Source organism: Myotis brandtii, unplaced genomic scaffold (assembly GCF_000412655.1).
Source record: "Myotis brandtii unplaced genomic scaffold, ASM41265v1 scaffold48, whole genome shotgun sequence".
In the NCBI taxonomy this organism is placed as follows: domain Eukaryota; kingdom Metazoa; phylum Chordata; class Mammalia; order Chiroptera; family Vespertilionidae; genus Myotis; species Myotis brandtii.
In genome coordinates this window covers 5,182,624-5,201,083 of record NW_005368341.1, presented here as the reverse complement: position 1 = coordinate 5,201,083, position 18,460 = coordinate 5,182,624, and the positions used below count along the sequence as shown (strand labels likewise).

General features: G+C 35.5%; 1 protein-coding gene across 10 annotated transcripts in view; it reads right to left on the bottom strand.

Moving 5' to 3' along the window:
* Positions 1-18,460, bottom strand: part of SGCE (sarcoglycan, epsilon) — a 78,960-nt gene that overhangs the window by 47,466 nt on the left and 13,034 nt on the right. For 5 of the 10 annotated variants that reach the window (XM_014547660.1, XM_014547656.1, XM_014547654.1 and 2 more), the window contains exons 2-4: positions 15,545-15,652; positions 5,328-5,450; positions 3,541-3,698 (exon numbers count right to left, since the gene is read on the bottom strand). In XM_014547660.1, the coding sequence (XP_014403146.1) occupies positions 3,541-3,698; positions 5,328-5,450; positions 15,545-15,652 (389 nt within the window). The remainder of the gene's footprint in view (positions 1-3,540; positions 3,699-5,327; positions 5,451-15,544; positions 15,653-18,460) is intronic. The other 5 variants (XM_014547661.1, XM_005876075.2, XM_014547657.1 and 2 more) reach the window with 1 other exon arrangement.

The following is an 18,460-nucleotide window of genomic DNA, read 5'->3' as shown; positions in this document are numbered from 1 at the left end:
CGAGAGGGCACAGGCCGGGCTGGGGGACCCCCCTCCCCCCGCCCCCCGAGTGCACAAATTTTTGTGCACCGGGCCTCTAGTTTGTTATAATATCTCAAAGTTAAAGCTCAGAAAAAAATATTAGACATTTGCAAATGAGTGGCAATATTTTTATGGGTAGCCTTTCCTAATTATCACAAATCTCAATATTGTAAATTTCATGAATTCTAATGTGATTGTTTTTAAAAATTCACAGCTACTATAGGAAGTGAAAACCATTTCATGAATTAGGAAGAATAATTTTATTATCTGAATTTATATTTAATGTTTAATGTTAACAGTTATAACAGAATACAGTCCTCCTATCACTTCTAATGAGATATTTAAATACTGTAATATCCTCAATCAAATTTTACTGAGGTATATGTGTGTGCATGCTTTTGCGGGTTGTTGTTTTGTTTTGTTTTTTGGTGCCTGCTTTTTTGCTTCCCTTTGTTTAGAAGAGTGGCTCATCTAATTTAGATGCTTAATAAATATCTACAGAATAAATTAAGCAGAGTTATATGATTATATATTAGTTTAAGATATGTAAAACTTTTTTGACTATACTACTAATAGAATATTTTAGAACTGTAAATATGTTACTATATATGGATATAGAAATGAGTTTTTTACTACTTGTGCTAGATGAAAGATATGCTATATTTTCATCATTATATTTCTGTCATATTATTTGATACATATTGATAACGTTATCTCTTAGTTATAAGGTATAAAAACATAATGAACCCCTGTGAATCCTCGCACAGCACATGTATTTCTCTATCTTAGCCCCTTGCCTCTCTCCAACCAGAAATGCCATTTTGAATTTTGTATTTATCATACCCTTCATTTTAAATATAGCTTTATTATAAATGCATGTACGCTTAAAATATTTAATTTGCTTGCTTTTTGAGCTTTATAAAAATGGTAAACTGTATGTAGTCTTCTGGGACTGGTGTTTTCTTATTCAACGTTATGTTTAAAACATTTATCCATGAGACTGGGCAAGATTAAGTTCAGTGTTGCTGTAAACATTCACTGTGTGACTAATTACTCCACAATTTAGTTATCTATTCTGTTGCTGATTAACTTTTGGGTCACCATTGCTTTGTGGGATATATATGTGTGTGTGTGTGTGTGTGTGTGTGTGTGTGTATGTATGTGTATATATATATATATATATATGGAATGGATCTTCAATTATTCCAGAATAAGTGTACAAAAAAAGAATACTCATATCCTTCCTGTTTGTGTGTTGTCTTTGGTGAACAGAAGTTCACAAGTTTAATATAGCAAAAATTTATCAATCTTTTCTCTTAAATAAAAATGGTTAGTTATTATTTAAGAACTCCTTCCAGACCCCAAACTCAGAAAGTTCTTCTACACTATCATATAATAGCTTAAAATTTTGCTTTTCACATTTAAATCCTCAATCTAGACTTGAGTTTTATATTTCCTATGAAGTAAGAATCTAATTTTATGCTTGCCATATGGCTAACCAATTGTCTGAGTACCATTCAATAAATAGATATCCTTTTCCCAATGACCTGATGATGTGTGGCACCATCTCTTCAGATATATACCATTGTTCCATATGAGACAGATGTGGTTGTCAATACCTTCAATATTTTGATGCACTGTTTCTTCTGCCTAAGACAGCCTTCCTTCTATTTTGTGAAGTGAATTCCTATTTACCCTCTTACAACTCTTCATCAAACAGCACCTTTTTATTATAACAGTTATATTGTGTTGGCTAAATATGTGTTTCCACTTCAGTGCTCCAACTCCTGGACTCACCTGTTATTCATCCTTCTATCACCAGCACCTATCCTAATGCTCAGTACATGGGAGAGGTTCATAAAATGTCTGCATAATGACTGTATTTCAGTGAACATGAAATTTGAAATTAAAATAAGGAGCAGATAAGTTTGCACTTGTTTTCTTAAATATAATTCATATTATAGTAATCTATTTCTTTTAAGTGTCTTAATTTTTTCCACTAATTTGGACTGCCCTTTTTTTTTAATATAAAAGCTGAAAGAAAAAAACTGTGAAATGACACACACCAATGGAACCGGATTAAGAACCCCCAAACCACATGTGTATGGGCAAATAATTTTTGACAAAGGAGCCAAAAACATACCATGAAGAAAATAAAGCCTTTTCAATAAATGGTCCTGGGAAAATTGGAAAGCCAAATGCAAAAGAATGAATCTGTCACCATGTACAAAAATTATTTCAAATGGATCAAAGACCTAAATATAAGATCTAAAACAGTAAATTACATTGAAGAAACATCGGTACTAAACTTATGGAACTGTGTCTTAGAGAAGACTTTATTAATTTGACCCCAAAGACAAGGGAAGTAAAGGCAAAAATAAAGGAATGAGACTATATCAAACTAAAATGCTTGTGCACAGCCAAAGAAACCACCAACAAAACAAAACGGCAGGCAACCTAATGGGAGAAGATACCTGTAAACAACAGCTCTGACAAGGGATTAATAACCAAAATATATAACAAACTCATACAATTCAACACCAAACAAACACTCCCACTTAAAAATGAGCAGAGGACCTGGACAGACACTTCTCCCAAAAAGATATACAAATGGCAAACAGATATATGAAAAAATGTTCAGCTTCATTAGCTATTAGGGAAATGCAAATCAAAACTATAATGAGATACCACCTCACACCTGTTAGAATGGCTATTATCAACAAGACAGGTAATAATAAGTGTTGAAGAGGTTGAGAAGAAAAGGGAACCCTCATTCACTGTTGGTGGGAATGTAAACTGGTATAGCGACTATGGAAAACTAGTATGGAAGTTCCTTAAAAAAATTAAAAAGAGAGTTCTCATATGACCAAGCAATCCCTCTTCTCTGCACCCACCCCCCAAATTTGAAAACATTTATTCAAAAAGATATATGCACCCCTTTGTTCAATGCAGCATTATTCACGGTGGCCAAGACATGGAAACAACCAAAATGTCCTTCGATAGATGATTGAATAAAGAAGATGTAGTAGATATATACAATGGAATACTACTGAGTCATAAGAAAAGATGAAATACTGCCATTTGCAACAACACAGATGGACCTTGAAACTGTCATGCTAAGCAAAATAAGTCAGTCAAAAAAAGCTAAGAACCATATGATTTCACTCACATGTGGGATATAAAACTGAAACTCATAGATACAGACAACAGAGGGAAGCGGTATTGGGGAGTAGTAAAAGGGGCCAAATATATGGTGGGTACACAATGCAATATAGTGATCCTGTATCATAGAAATGTATACTTGAAACCAATCTAATCTTATTAACCAATGTCACCCCAATAAATTTAATTTAAAAGACTTTGGAAATTCACAGAAAGGAATGGTACATTTCCAAATGCAATCTACAGTGTTTCCATGCATAAAATGCTGGAAACTATTGCCATGTAATTTTAATTCCAAAATTTGAAACTCAAATTACCAAAAAAACAAAAACAATTTTGCTCGTTCCAAGACATTACCTCAATGATGGTTGGTTTCCCCACATTTTCAGCTGTTGGAGACCCATACAGGACTCCATCACTATACGGTGTCCTTTGGATATATCGAAGCCATCCAGGTCGGTCTGGATAACCCATTAAATTTGTGTTAAATGTTATGGGATCATTACTAATCTCGCCTAGATAAGAAACACAGAATTAAAATACAAGTTAGTTATTTTCACACATGTTGCTTTGGTAGTTTCAATCAAAATATTTCTGTCTTAAATTTTTTTTTTTACATTTGTAGCAAACTAAATACACACACACAAAGCCAAATCCATCTGGGAATTCAGATTAGGGCCTCATGTAAAGAAAAAATCCTTTTGGTTGTTCCGTTTGTCTAGAAATCTAATGTAACAAAGAAAGCAGATTCATACAACTTCAGAGGAATTTTTCTTTTCTTTTTCTTTTTTCTTATTTTGGTCACCTAGGAGTGGGAAAGTTTTACCAATAAGACAAGTGTCTTTCAGAAAAATCTCCCAATCATGTTGAGGTGTTCATTTTCTTGCGAAGCCTTCCTTTCATGAAACTCTGGACACTATCAAACTAATCTTAAGGAATATCTCAAAATTATAAAAATATTAATTTAAAACAAAAATGATGTAATTTTAAAACAATGGAGGATGAGTTGAAAAAAAGTGTTACAAATCCAAAAGAATTGTAATAATGACATTTACTAATGATAAATAATAATAATGGCATCATTTATTAGCATGTACCTGGCCCTGTTACTGTACCTAGATTTTACAGGCACTACAGTATTTCATCTGATTTTGAAACATACCTATAAAAGTAGTACTATCATTAGCCCTAATCTTGTTGATGAAATATGTAATTTTCCATGTTATGTAACTTCTCTGTGGTCATGTTATGTGGTAAAACTAGAATTTAATCTTGGCTGACTCCAGAAACTGTGCTTTTAACTACATGTTTTCTTCTCAAATATTAGAGTTTGCTCAAAAGGTTTAGCTAAATAGTTTTGCAACATAGAATACCACATTAAAAAACATTTTTTAAGTAACTGATAAAAAGACTACCTTTTATTCTAGAATGCTGTTGATAACATGGTTAACTATATTTTATGAGTGTTTTCAGGTATACTTTTCATCATATAATCTACAAAAATAATGTTTATATTAATTGTAATGCTCTAATTTTCAGAAAATTCATTTTTATTTGTTACTTAAGAATTATAATAATTTAATATATTTTTTCTTGCCAGTCTTTCTATGTCTTCATTGATTTCATAGCATTTGTCACAAAAATATAAGCCAATAGTGAATCAAATAAGACTTTGCAACTGGTATTACTTTAAAGGAAAAATTAATCTTCATTATATAAAATTATTTCATATTATAAAAGCTTTTTTGAGAACTTTCTTAATACCATAGTTCATTCTCTTCTATAACATATGTATAGGTTTCTAAAAATCAGTGTACTATGTAAGATTCAAAGTTTTAACAAAAAAGTCATAATTAAATAACTATATTTCTATGCAAATACAGGTACATCATTTGTAAGAAGCACAAAGCTCAAGATTGGGAAACCAAAAATATGCTTTCTTCAAAATAAAAAATGAATTATTTCCTTCTGCAATTAAATTTATAATCTTATGATGGAAAATAGCCTACAATGACCAATTTATCATGCACCCAAACCATTTCAAATGTTAACAATGTTTTTTCATATGTCACCTAGATTATACACACTGAACAAAAAGGAAAATGTAGTAAATCAATCACTTTTTCCCCCCATTGAAGACATACCAGGTTTGGGGTAAGGTGGAAATTCTCCCTTAAAAGACTCTCTTTCCAAAACATGAACAAAGAGGACACCAGCAGATGGGTACACATCGCGATCAGAGTGCACCTTCGAGAAGATGGTGTACACTGAAAACGGAGAGGGAAGAAAGGAGATTGACAAACAATGAGATATGCTCTTGACAATTCACTTACCCTGTAAAGGAAGGGAAAACTGAAGCAACATGCAACATATTGTTAAGAAGTTTGTTTTAAAAGGAAGTGATTTTAGAACAAAACATCAAACAACTCTTCCGACTTGGCATGTTTAGAGACTTTTAAAATACTGTGTAAACAAAATTAGGCACATTTTAATGTTTTAAATGGTTATTAAATAGTGAAAACATTCATAACATCTTTTTGGTGATTTCATTGCAATTATTACCAGCAAAATGCATCATAAGAACTAACCAACTACATAATTGCTACAGTTTTTTTTTCCCCAAAGCAAAATATAAAGTGTAATTTTTAAATGGTCGGAATCTATGCTGTATTGTTTGCTAGACAAAGCACATCAGAGTGTATAATACCATCGATCTATGTAAGGCAACTTTCATATATACTGATTAAAAAATGCGTTGATGCTTTTTCTATGAGTGTTATTTCTCATCTCTCTCCTAGAACTGATTTATTCCATTTTACCTGATCTTGACATTTAATAACTCACGCAATATAAACCTACATCCTAAATAAGCAATATCAATTACATAATAAAATTCAGTACCAATAATTGCTTTAAGTGAAATGGGGTAGATTTCATGATTCACTGGTTACTTAAGATATACGATGGGAGTACATTAAAATGGCCAAATTGGTTTGATTAGTTTTCCACCTATTGTTTTTCCTCCGATATCAGCATCTCCACCAACACATTACTGCCATTACCCTTGTCACCTCTACAATCTCTTTTGGTTTTCTATCTTCCTGACTGGCTAGTGGCTGCAATTTTTAAACAGATAAACTCTATCAGGCCAGTTCTTTCTCTTACTCACTGATGGATTTGTAAATGGAGTAATTAACCTTAAGAACCCCAACGCTGCTTACTTCAGGCTCACAACTAACTAAAAGCCCTGGATAGCAAGATCGCTGACAGTAGATTTTTCAGCATAAAAATAGGAACTCCCACAAAAATGTTTCTTTATCTGTGAAAACTTGTCCCTGCGGTTCTGTGGATGGCTGCCAAAAATGTAAAACTAAACTAAAATATTTGGCTTGTAGCTTCACGTAGATCCATAGCTTTACTACGAAACGCACAACTTCAAAGGCCATGTCACCGAGGGAAGGAAGCTGCAGGCTGGGTTCAAACTAGGTCTGCAGGGAGACGCGTCCCTTCCTGCCTTGTTTGGTGCGAGTATTCATAAGTAGTCTTCCCATGGCCTTCAGAATACCCAGCTTCTCCCCAAGAACAACTTCCTCACCAGTGGAAATGGTCCCATTCTCAAAAAACGTTAGTGTAAGAGTCCTAGAACTGTGAGGATAAGAATTTGAGGTTTTTCAGCAGCTGAATTCCACAACACCTCCTGGAATACAAGGTGCTATGGAGAATGCAGCAATGAAGGAGACCTAGTCCCTGCCTTCCACGAGTTCACCATCTGGTTTGGGAGACCAATGTCCACCTAACTCGGTATGATGGCAGAGGAGTACGCTGCTCTGGCAATACCTGGGAACATGATGAGCAGCACCAGAGGCTAGAAAGAATTGGAAAAGATTTATGGGAAAAGTAGAATTCAATATGGCTTTTAAAGTACTAGCAAGGTTCTGAAACTCAGAGATGGGGAATTCGGGCATTGCAGCATCGAACACACATACACGATACAATTGCGGAGTTGCGTGGGGTTCTTTCAAGGAAGGGAATTAAACCAGGGGTGCTAGATCTTGGGGTATATTTAAGGTAGGGGGAGAAAAACTGGGAAGACGGACAAATTATGCAGAGTTGTGAACTCCTGCTGAGCAGTTATTTCATTCTATATGTAAAAAGGAGTTTATATCCAAAGCACAGAAATAGTTCGAATAATCTAAAGGGATCTCTTCAGAGCTAATCTAATTTATTCTTTCTAGAGATTAAAAACACCTTGAAGTTCAGCTCTGAATTTTATTTACCTTCATTATTTTCTCGGCACCTAGAAGGTATCTGGCATATTTGAATAACTTTACCAATGCCTAGTGAACGGATGAATATATTCTAATACAAAACACTGTAGCGGTAAACACAGGTCTCATGTTTATGGATTAAATATATATAATATTCCATTTAAATTTCAATTGTGTAACAAATTCTCATGGGTGTGTAGCAGTTTACATGTTACCCTCCTCCATTTACATTACTAATCACTAACCGTTTCCCTTAGTGTCGGCTGTCATAAGGTGGCAAAAGCAAGCTTACAAGCAAAAGGGAAGGTTATTAATTAAATAATATTGAAATGATTCTATTTTCTATATAGCTCTTGGCAGGTCCTGAAGTGGAACCATGAAAAGGTACCTGCTACTGCAATAACGCCTCAGTTCAAGGACAAGGATAGCACATCTACCTCAGTCTGTTTCCATGAAAGGCATTTCTGCAATCTACAGAACCAAGCTACCATCTAGCATGGGCCTCCTGGGCTTTACGATGACACACGCTTTTCTTTATTCATGTGTACTCTAATGCCTGTCTGCAATCTGCTGAACTGCTTGCTGGTCAGTTACCTTGGCAACTCCACAGTAAAGCCTCTTCACTTCAAACATATAGTATGCCATTTACTCTGAGAAAAACATATACAGATGTGTGACACGTTCATCATTCAGAAGTGGAAAATGATTAAGCCAGTGTGTTTTGTTTGTGAAAGTAATACTTCCTTTCTGTAGCAACAGTTGAAATGATGAGCGCCCTCACAGCATTTTAGAGAGGTACCCTGTCCCTTACCCTTTCTGGTTTGTTAACTTGCAAAACAAACAGCTCTTCAGCAGAGGCTATTTGGGCAGTGGTTACACCTCACTTCCTTTCGAAAACAACAAGTGACAGAGAATTCGAAGTTATAGGCTCTTATTCTAAACACGAACGCCATAGGGTCTGCACCAGCACCCACAAAAGCTGTTATTAACTGCTGCACCCTCATCTGTCTAGGTACTACTCACAAACAGTAAGCTCGAAGCACATTGTTTTCCTTAAAAGCTAGTCTTGGAAATCAAATAGAAACACTCAAAGAATCCACAGACTAAAATAAAATAATCTCTGGGATAGATGTGTACAGGACCATGTTAATCAAGCTGAGGTCGCAGGTCGTGGACTCTTTGTGTAGCACATGGCTTTGCAACGGTCTCCAGCTGCAAATCCATTACCTTTGCAAACACATGCCACTGGATACAAATGAAACTGGAAACCACTGTGTGGCTAAATCCGTGCAAATCCATCACCATTAATGGGAAAAACAATTAAACCAAAAGTCCAGCTCACAGGGGGTCCAAAACATCATCTTAAAACGGCAAGAGTAGCTAGATTTGCCAAGATTAAAAACTGAACACGAAAGTCATAAATAACAGATTTTTTTCAAAGGAAAAATGATATATCTGAGTTGAGAAGAGCAAAAGGGTATTCGGGCATGGCCGGAGTAATTGTTTCACCCTCCAATGTAGCTCCAATGTCCCTTGCTACCATGCTAGCAACATCTTTTCACAAAACTGTTTTCACCATATTCATCCTAAGGTGCAGAAACTGTGGACCATATCAACAATATATATTACATTACAACAGAGAGCCAAGAACCAAATAACAGATGATAATGGCAATCACAATAAAGTGGGACTTCATCCTAGCTCAATAGCATCCTGTCTTCTTTTATTAGTCCATTTGACATTTTTTCCTTATGGGAGCAATATCCTAATGAAAATATGAAAGTGTGCTTATTTATAATGACTTAAAAACCAAAGCAAATTTGGATGTATTTAGTACACATTAACTTTTGAAGGGATTATGGTAGTTCATTGCTAAGGAATCTATATAGCACGTAACTTCACAATTATTACATGATTACTTTTAATGGCATACAGGCACGTACAGAGTCCCTTCTCTACAAAGTCCATAGAACACTTACCTTTTTTTCCCTGTGTCACAAGTATAAGCACACGGCTATAAAGATAAACAGGCTGAGGAGTAGAAGACCCGACAAGCCCCAGTTAAATTTAAATCTTAAAGCCATCTCTCCTCTGAAATCTTTGGGAAGAAAGTCATAAAGTAATGTTCATATTCATGTGCAGGTGATCTTTATTAGTAACCTATTATGTGTATCTCTCTTTCATTGATACTTTATCAACAAATTAACCACTTCAAAGGGTCCACTTATATAATCAATTACTAATTTGTGTGGTTTAAGAGATTATTTTTACAATCTTAATTACCAGGAACTCCAGGAAAGAAACTTGTCAGAGGGCTGAGTTTTCTAACGCACTCAGCGGTCGATCCTCTTTCCTGGTGGGTGAAGACGGTCCTTTGGCACATCAATTATTGCACTCTGTTCTATTATACAGCGGCGCCCTTATGGACTGTTTGGTTGCTTTGTCATTTACTGACCACACCAGCGCTAGCGGGTCCCAGCCCAGCTAATGCTTTTGAAAGGCTGTGTGTTTTATAGATTTTCTGTTTTCTCATGTGAGGACACGTTTGTCAGCTGTCATTTCTCATTGCATCAGTATGTTTCCTATATCAGCTTCTCTAGCCCCTCTAATTTGCCACTATTTATCTGCTGCAGTTTAGAAAGCAGACTTCCAAATGAGGTGGGCTTGCGTGTTCAGGTAGGAATACATCTATAACTGCCTCGGCACATGTTCTTGCTAGATGTGAAAAACAGGAGCCTGCATTTGCAGCATCTATTGTGGCATATATCCCAGTTCTTAGTGGATGTAGTAGACTTCTGAATAGATGATCTTACTGCCATCGGGATATAGGCATTACTTGCGGAGGTGGCAGCGTAAACTCCATGTATTAAATGCATTCAGAAGTAAGCATACCTAGAAAGTCTTAATTCAATCCATCGGTTCTGTAAACATGAACTGTCAAATCAGAGTGAATGAATTTAATGCATTGCATATGTAATAATTTCTTACATATTTGATGTGTGGGAAACATACTGCATAGCTGAAATAAAAGAGATCTATTGATTAAGTGATTTATTACCCTTAGCAATAGCTAAATCAGCCTGCAAATATTATCACATATTCTAATTAATAAGTAATGTATTAATAAGAAATTAAAGTCTGTTTATAAAAGCATTTGAATTTTGTTATTTGTCTCTCATGTTCATAGAGTTTTAAGATATAAGCTAATCATTGGAAAACATGACAAGGGTACTTTATGAGAACAAATTACTTACATGATATAGTGGAAATGTCCCAATTGTTTATAGTATTGCTTGAATAGGAAGTATTATACTTACTATTTGGGTAAGAAAAATGAAGAATATTTTTTAATATGTTTAAGATATAAGGATAATACTGAAAAGCCACTTACCTGATGCGGCTTTAAAAATTAACTTTTGCTTAAGCAACCAGACATCTCAATTCCTCAAAATCCTTTTCACAGAAGATTGCAAACGTTAAGAATTAGAATATTTTTTAAAAAGAAAGTTACACCCAAAATACAGTTGCTAAACTTATTTAACTATATGATCATCTCTGATAATTAAAAATTGTAAGTACCGGCAGGAAAAATAAGGCTTGTCTTATATTTTATAGTTTTAACAGCAAAAAGCTCTGTATGAGTCCCCGAGCCCCTGTATCCACAAGCACTCCAAGAAGCTGCTAGCAATTCATCAGAATTGATTATAAGAGATGAATCCATTTGCTATCTCTTCATCAACAACTCATTTCAGGGTTTACAGAAGCTGATGTTTATGGTTTCCTCCCTAATTTATTTTTTAATGTGTAATTTCTATAGTCAAATTGAAATATAATTACTAAATCAAATAATTGCTGTAGAAAAGTATTTTGAGGCACATCAATACCCAGCCAGGTACACAACCTGTTTTGCTTTTTCCCCCTCTAAGATTTACCTTGTGTTTTATCAATCCAGCTTTAAAAATCGTGGCTTTGAAACAAGCTTTTCTCAGCAGTCTGCTTTTCACCTATGAGTTTACTCAACATCAGAGTGCTGCAGGCCACTCATTTGGGGAGAGGGGATTAGCTAATGTTTTCTTTTTTATTGTTGACACTATTACAGATGTCTCCCACTTCCCCCCTTTACTGACCTCCATCCAGCCTCCCTCCCTTAGTCACAGATAGCCCATGCCTCTGCTGCAGAATTAATCACAGGGAAGGCATTAAACTGCCTTTTTAAATTTCATTCTTCTAAGAGATATGGCCATTTTTCTTTACATGAGGCAGAAGAGAAACCACTACTTTTTCTACAAAAACCAGAGTGTTTCTTCATGACACACACACCCCCACTCTCACCTCTAACTGAAGCCACTTACTGAAACCATTTTTCTAAACTAGAGTTAAATATCTTGATTTTTCACATAATAACAACGTGTTTGTTTTGCTGTGGTTTTTTTTTTCTTAAATGTCATTTGGAAAGTGGCTGCAAATCATTATGAATTGGTGATCAATAAACTTAGTCTCATAGAACGCTGCAGTTGAAAGGGCTTTAGATGTCATCCTGCCTGGCTATGCTAACTATCTTTCCCTACAAAGAGACAGATCATAGCGTTACTTACTATTGGGATATGGCCGCAGCCTTCTACTTAACTGAGAACTCCTGACAGATACCACCAATTGGAGTTGGCATGCCTTTGCTCTCCTGGAGAGTTCAGTCTTCCATTTTATACATAACAAAATTGAAGCCAGCAAGACAGACAGATTCAAGGCTATTGAACTAGTAAGAGGAAGAGCCAGGACTTGATTCAAGGAATCAGGTATTTTGTTTGAAAACATAAAGTAATACATTTGGTGGCTGTATATTATATTATTAAATCTTCCACAGTAAGCTAATTATGTTCCATAACACCTTAACTTTCTTAATTATCTCTCTTGTTTTTCTGACGAGTCAGAATTTGTCCAATCAAAGATCATTCTAGTATTTCATGAAGTTATCATAATTACACTGCACCATTGGAAAAAGTGAGTTGACAATAACAATTTCAAGATACAAACCGGAAGTTTCTTTTGTTTAAAGAAAGAAAAAAGTTAGAGACATTTCAGCCCTCATAGCTAAGAGTCTAGAAGGAGAAACTCACATCTCTGGTTGATGGTCTTTTGAAGTCCTAACGTGGTGATCCTTCCTCCTGGCTTTGCCATCTTTCTGAGGCAAAGAAGAATACATCTTAAGTCCTAAGAGCACTTCCTGCTCCTCTCCAAGGAAAGAGGGGTAAAAGGTCACTCAGAGAGATTTTTCTGTCTTTGAGCCATGCAATCCCTTGACTGTCAATAACTAAGAAGGAGCCTCCTTTAAGATGGCAAAGGAGAATCCTACCCAATTATTCGACTCACATATTACTTCATTCCCATGAATGTCTAATTAAAGTTTAACATTTAAGTTGAAAATAATTAGAAAATCAGCACAAGACCATTTTGGTTTTCTCTTTGTTTCTTAGGGAAGAAAGCAACAGAAGTTTATCAGTAAACCTAAGACTAACCCATTTTAGAACATGAGTTGCCCTAAGTAAGAAAGTAGAATTTGAAAATGTTTACCTAAGTGAAGCATATAAATGAGTAATGCAAAGGCTTATTTCTTTTTATTTAAATTGTTCCAGGGGTAAATTTTAAGTTCCTCTACCCTCACTGCAGGAAAAAGAAAAAAGAATCCATATTTAGAGTGTTCATTCTGGTTTTTGCAACCACTTCATGTGTATCAAGGTAGAATGATGCCAAAAGTATTGGTTTGAGACATTTAAATTCCTCAAAATCCTATTTACTGATAAGGCACCACCCATTGCTAAAATTAAGAATTGGAACACTATTTAAAAAGAACGTTATACAAAAAATATAATTGCTAAGCTTATTTCCCTATTTAAATTCTTATAATCTTTTGTGCTCTCTTGAAATTGTAAAAAACATTTCGCAGAACATTTGATAGATCTGCGATACCATTTAAAATACCCTTGCTATATAAGGTACTACAAACAATTCTGTTCACATGGTTGATGAACCTTATTGTTCTCTGGATAAGAGAACAATAAGGTTTAATAACAGAATTTAAATTGGACAAAGAGACCAGAAAGGGAGAAGAAGCTAAAGGATGAGTTCAAGAGAAACTGAAGAAATAAACATAATGTGGTAACCTGAACTGGTTACCTCAATAGGTTCAAGATGTATTGCTCATTTCTATTTTGAAAAGTACAGTTATCTTTCAAGTCCCAAAGAGAAAATCAGTTTGAGGTCAAATGGCAGCATAAAGTTTGAAAGAGGAAGAGATAATATCTCTATTAAAGGTCTTGGAATAGTTTATTTCCCCAAGAACAGCACCATAGTAGACAACTCAACTGGGTTTAACAGCTGGTTAGAGAGTACCCTTTTGGCAAATGAAATAGGAAATGAAGGGACATGCTCAAAGAGGACAGAAATTCTAGGGATCAAAATTAAAGAGAAGAAACTGAAGAAAAAGGAAATGATAACTGCAATTTAGGACAAAATAGTGTCAAGTCCAGGGGAAGAGTCTTTGGGAATCTTGAGTGGGTCACCAGAATCAGGCAAGTCCCAAGTCTTTGGGAGATGGCAGAGGAGAGAAGCACCTTGCAGATGGCAACATTGAGGGCCATCTGATGAGCAGGACTAGAAAATTTAGAAAACAGGAGGAGTGGATGTGCCAAAGAAGCTGAGGGCCCTCAGCTTGATTAAGGAACCAGCCAGATAAGGGTAGTCAGGGTTGATTTCCTTAAAGAAGCCAGGGAGAATTCCACGAGAATATCTAAGGAGGGTCTGGGGAACGGACTATGACACGATGGGCTTAGATCCTGGAACAAGTACATCGAGTGTTTTATAAAACAAATTTTTGTGATCTTTTCATGGAAAGTTCTTATAATAAAACTATATTTTCTTATCGATATTAGCAATGGAAATTACTTAAAAATGCAAAAAAATATGTTTGTTGGTTTGTTTCAAAGAAGCAGGGTAGGAGAACAATGGGATCTTTTGTCTTACTCTGAAATAAATCTGGGAATAGAAGATTCCAGCTGTGGAATAATTTGGTGCTAGCAGGAAAAAAGTTAGTGACCCCCAACTTGAAGGATGTATGAATAAAATGAGGTAAGCCAGGAATCGCTCCTACAAGTACCCTGGTTTTATTTGGCAGTAAGGCCATTTGAGTGCATAAAATTGCTATTCTTTTCAAAATATTTTAAAATTGTTATTTTTATAGACACTTTAGTTGTCCCAAAGTTATGAAAACCAGGCTACTATTCTACTAATGTTCATGACCACATATAGTCAAAATTGTGTGTGTATGTGTGTGTGTATGTGTGGTGTGGTGGTAGTGGTGAGGAATGAGGTGTAGGAGGGATCAGAAAGGTAAATAATCAAGAAATACAATATTAACTGAAAACTTATAATAATTGATATTTTGAAAACCACTAATATTTGGTTATTAATATTTTTCTCCATGATGAAATGCAGTATTTCAAAGGTCTTGGCATATTGCTAATGGACACATTTATCCATATAAAAGAAAAAATGAGAAGGAACAATAAATCATTCAAGGGTCAGGTCATCTTTCAAAACAAAACAATTGGCATCAAATTATTTAATTGCAAAACATATCAATATGGTTTTGCACAAAAATCATTCAAAAAATCATCCACAATTAGCCAAAACATTTTATGACTATTTTTCTAAGGTTATATAAATACTGTCCTAAAGTGATTTATGTTAAATGTACTTCTTAATGTTTTTCAATGTTAATTGTTATAATAACCACACTGGGACAATTTTTATAAGTGGCAAGCCAGTGACTGGATAAAGGGCAACAATAGGTTAAAAACATAATTATTTTTAGTTTTTTTTAAAAAAGCATAACTATCGCAAAGGAAAAACACTTGGGAAATAATGGATTAAGAACACAGAGAATCAGAAGTTTTAGAAGATTAGGAAAACAAATTTTAATTTTTTTTCAGATTGACTCAAAAAAAATCCACACATGACTAAAACGAGGAGAAGGGGTATTGGAAGCAGACATTTAACTGACTCCCCAAAAGGGATTCAGATTTACAACCTAAACTCACCATGTTTCTTCCCAGCAGCCATTTTCCTGCTGATAATAAAATTGTTGGCCTGTTTGGTCTTCCAGTTTACTGTTCCACTTATGCCATCAGCAGAGCTTAATAAAAAAGCTTTTCAGATAAAACAAATGCACAAAAAATGAAATTAATGTTAAATTAAAATGACTCTCATAGATTACCTACTATTCATTGGGATCAGAGTCCTTCCAGCCCGGCCAGTTGTTTAATTCCATTCAATGCACATTTGTTGCAAGTCAATGCAAGGAATATATGGTGGTAGCAGGTAAATAAGAGACAGTTCCTGCCCCCCAGGGAGCTTACAATCTATAGGGATGTATAATTCATGTGTAGAAATATGTACATAACATGGAATATAGTATATATATAATAATCACACATAAATACACAATGGTAGAAAGCATAAGAGCTCCCAAAACACTGAGGGGGAAGCAAGTATCTCTGGCTAGGAATGTCGAGATAAGTTTAAAGTGTCTTCTAGCCCAGCCGGTGTGACTCGGTGGTTGAGCATCAACCCATGAACCAGGAGGTCACAGTTCCATTCCATGTCAGGGCACATGCCCAGGTTGCCACCTCCATCCCCAGTAGGGGGCGTGCAGGAGGCAGCTGATTGATAATTATCTCTCATCATTGATGTTTCTATCTCTCTCTCCCTCTCTCTTCCTCTCTGAAATCAATAACAAAATTTTTTTAAGTGTCTTCTAAATTCATGGTTGAGTTTTGGAAACATTAGTCTGGCAGCAATGAAAAGAATGGGGTAAGAGGATACTAAATAGGGGACTATCTCTGGAGTGTTGAGTAGCAGCCAGCCCCTGAATCAGCAGCTGAAACAAAAGGAAGTAAAGGTAGGGACAATTATAAGACATCATGGAGATAATACTGATAATACTTTTCAAATAGCTAGATGTGGGCTAAAAGGAGAATCAAGGGTGGCTTTGGATTTTTATCCAGAATGACAGAACAGTGATATATTAGGAACCCCTCCCCCCAAAAAAGTTGGTTTCAGGATAAAGAAAATAAATTTAATTTGGAATGTTAAATTTGGGGGACCAGTTAAATATCCTGGGGAAACCATCTAAGAGGAAGACTGAAATACTAGTAGAACTCTGGTTCATAGGAGAATTTAATGGGGATTCAGATGCAGATTTGAGGTTCATCACCTGAGAAATGATTGTTGAAGCCAAAGCCCCAGCAATTCCTTCAAGAGACCATGCTCCCAGGTAATACGCATTGGGCTCTCAGGTACAAAGTGATTGGAGAAGATATACATTCATGCTCTTGTCCCATCTGTCTATTTTCCATCACACAGACTACTACTCTTACTGCTTAATTTCCCATTTTTCATCCTTACATTTCAGACTTAATATTTGGGCACCATTTCCTAACCACAACATTGGATCTCCCTTCTGGCATCTCAGATATGTTTCCTCCGGATTCAGTCTAAGAGTCCCTCAGGGTGTACCGCATAGTTTTGTCCTAGCTCCTGGAGCTAAAATCCAGCAAAAAGGAATGCACAAAAGTGGGAGGAACAGCAAAGGCAGAAGAACATGTTAATAAATACATTTACATAGCAAATACAGAGAACGATTCAGAAAAGAAATAAGAAACAGGCAGTCACAGAGGTTGGACAACTGAGGCTGAAGTGTCATGTATGTCCACGGAAGAGCTGTCAAGAAGAAAAGTGTGATCAGCATCCTCAAATACTGCAAAAGGTCAGAGGATGAGAGCTTAGAAAAGACTGTTAGATGTGGGAAATAGGAAGTTATTAGTGACTCCGTTAAAATGGAGTTCCAATAAAGTGGTAAGCATAGAAGCCAAACTGCAAAAGGTCAAGATGTAGAGGCAGCAAATAAAGTTAATCTTTCAAGAATTGGCCGGAATAGAGAAGCAAAGAGATAAAATGACATGGTAGATTGAAGCGCAGCAAGGTGGAGAGAAGGATTGGTTATTTTCATGTGGGGAAACAGATTTTGTGCATAAGCTGGGGAAAAGACAGAAAGAGAGGATAAAGAAAAGGAACATAACTGAACAGAAACAATTCTAAGAAACACTGGAATAGGTGGGACTAAGCATATACACAAATAAAATATACTTCATGAATCAGACAGTAAGGATGAGTGGAGACAGAAACATTTGCTGGGATAGAGGAAACTTAATGTTGAATCAGAGATGAAACATACATTTCCTTTTCAAACTGAGCTTCAAGTAAAATTCTGAACTTACACTAAATTCTGAGAAATACCAAGTTACTTTCCAAAATGAAAAAGAAAATGCAATTCAAAACCTAAGCTGTTAAAAACAAACAAGCAAACAAAACCTCAGGTGATCATTTCAGCGATACCTTGGAGTAGAAATCAAAGGCACCCCAAGCAAATAAACGACTTGGTTAGTATTCAATTTTTAAAATATGTAAACCTAAGTGTACCAATTTTACATCTACTAAAAGGTCAATCTTACGGCTTATTCGGCTAATAAGTGGTTGATTCACTTCATAACTGAAATTATGTCCTTTTAAACATTCATAAAAATACAGCAGTTATTTCCTAAATAATTTATGCTAAATTAGGGTCATAAATGTTCAAAGACCCTTGTGGGAAAATATATTACTCCCCAGGGTTATGCTGGTTACATAAGAATCACCTGGGCAGTTCTCTAAAAATACAAATTCGAACATACCCCCAAAAACACATAATAAAAAAACATTTAAACACACATAGTTATGACTTCGCCATGGAAAGTCTAGGTAGGCGGTTTACACAATTTCATCAGGTGATTCTCACATTGGAAATCTGAACTCTAGACGACCAAGAGAAGACCTACAGATCCCAAGGGTTATGTATGATATTCAACTGAGTCCTGTCATATCCACCAAATGTAGGGCCTGACCTTAGAACTGAAAAC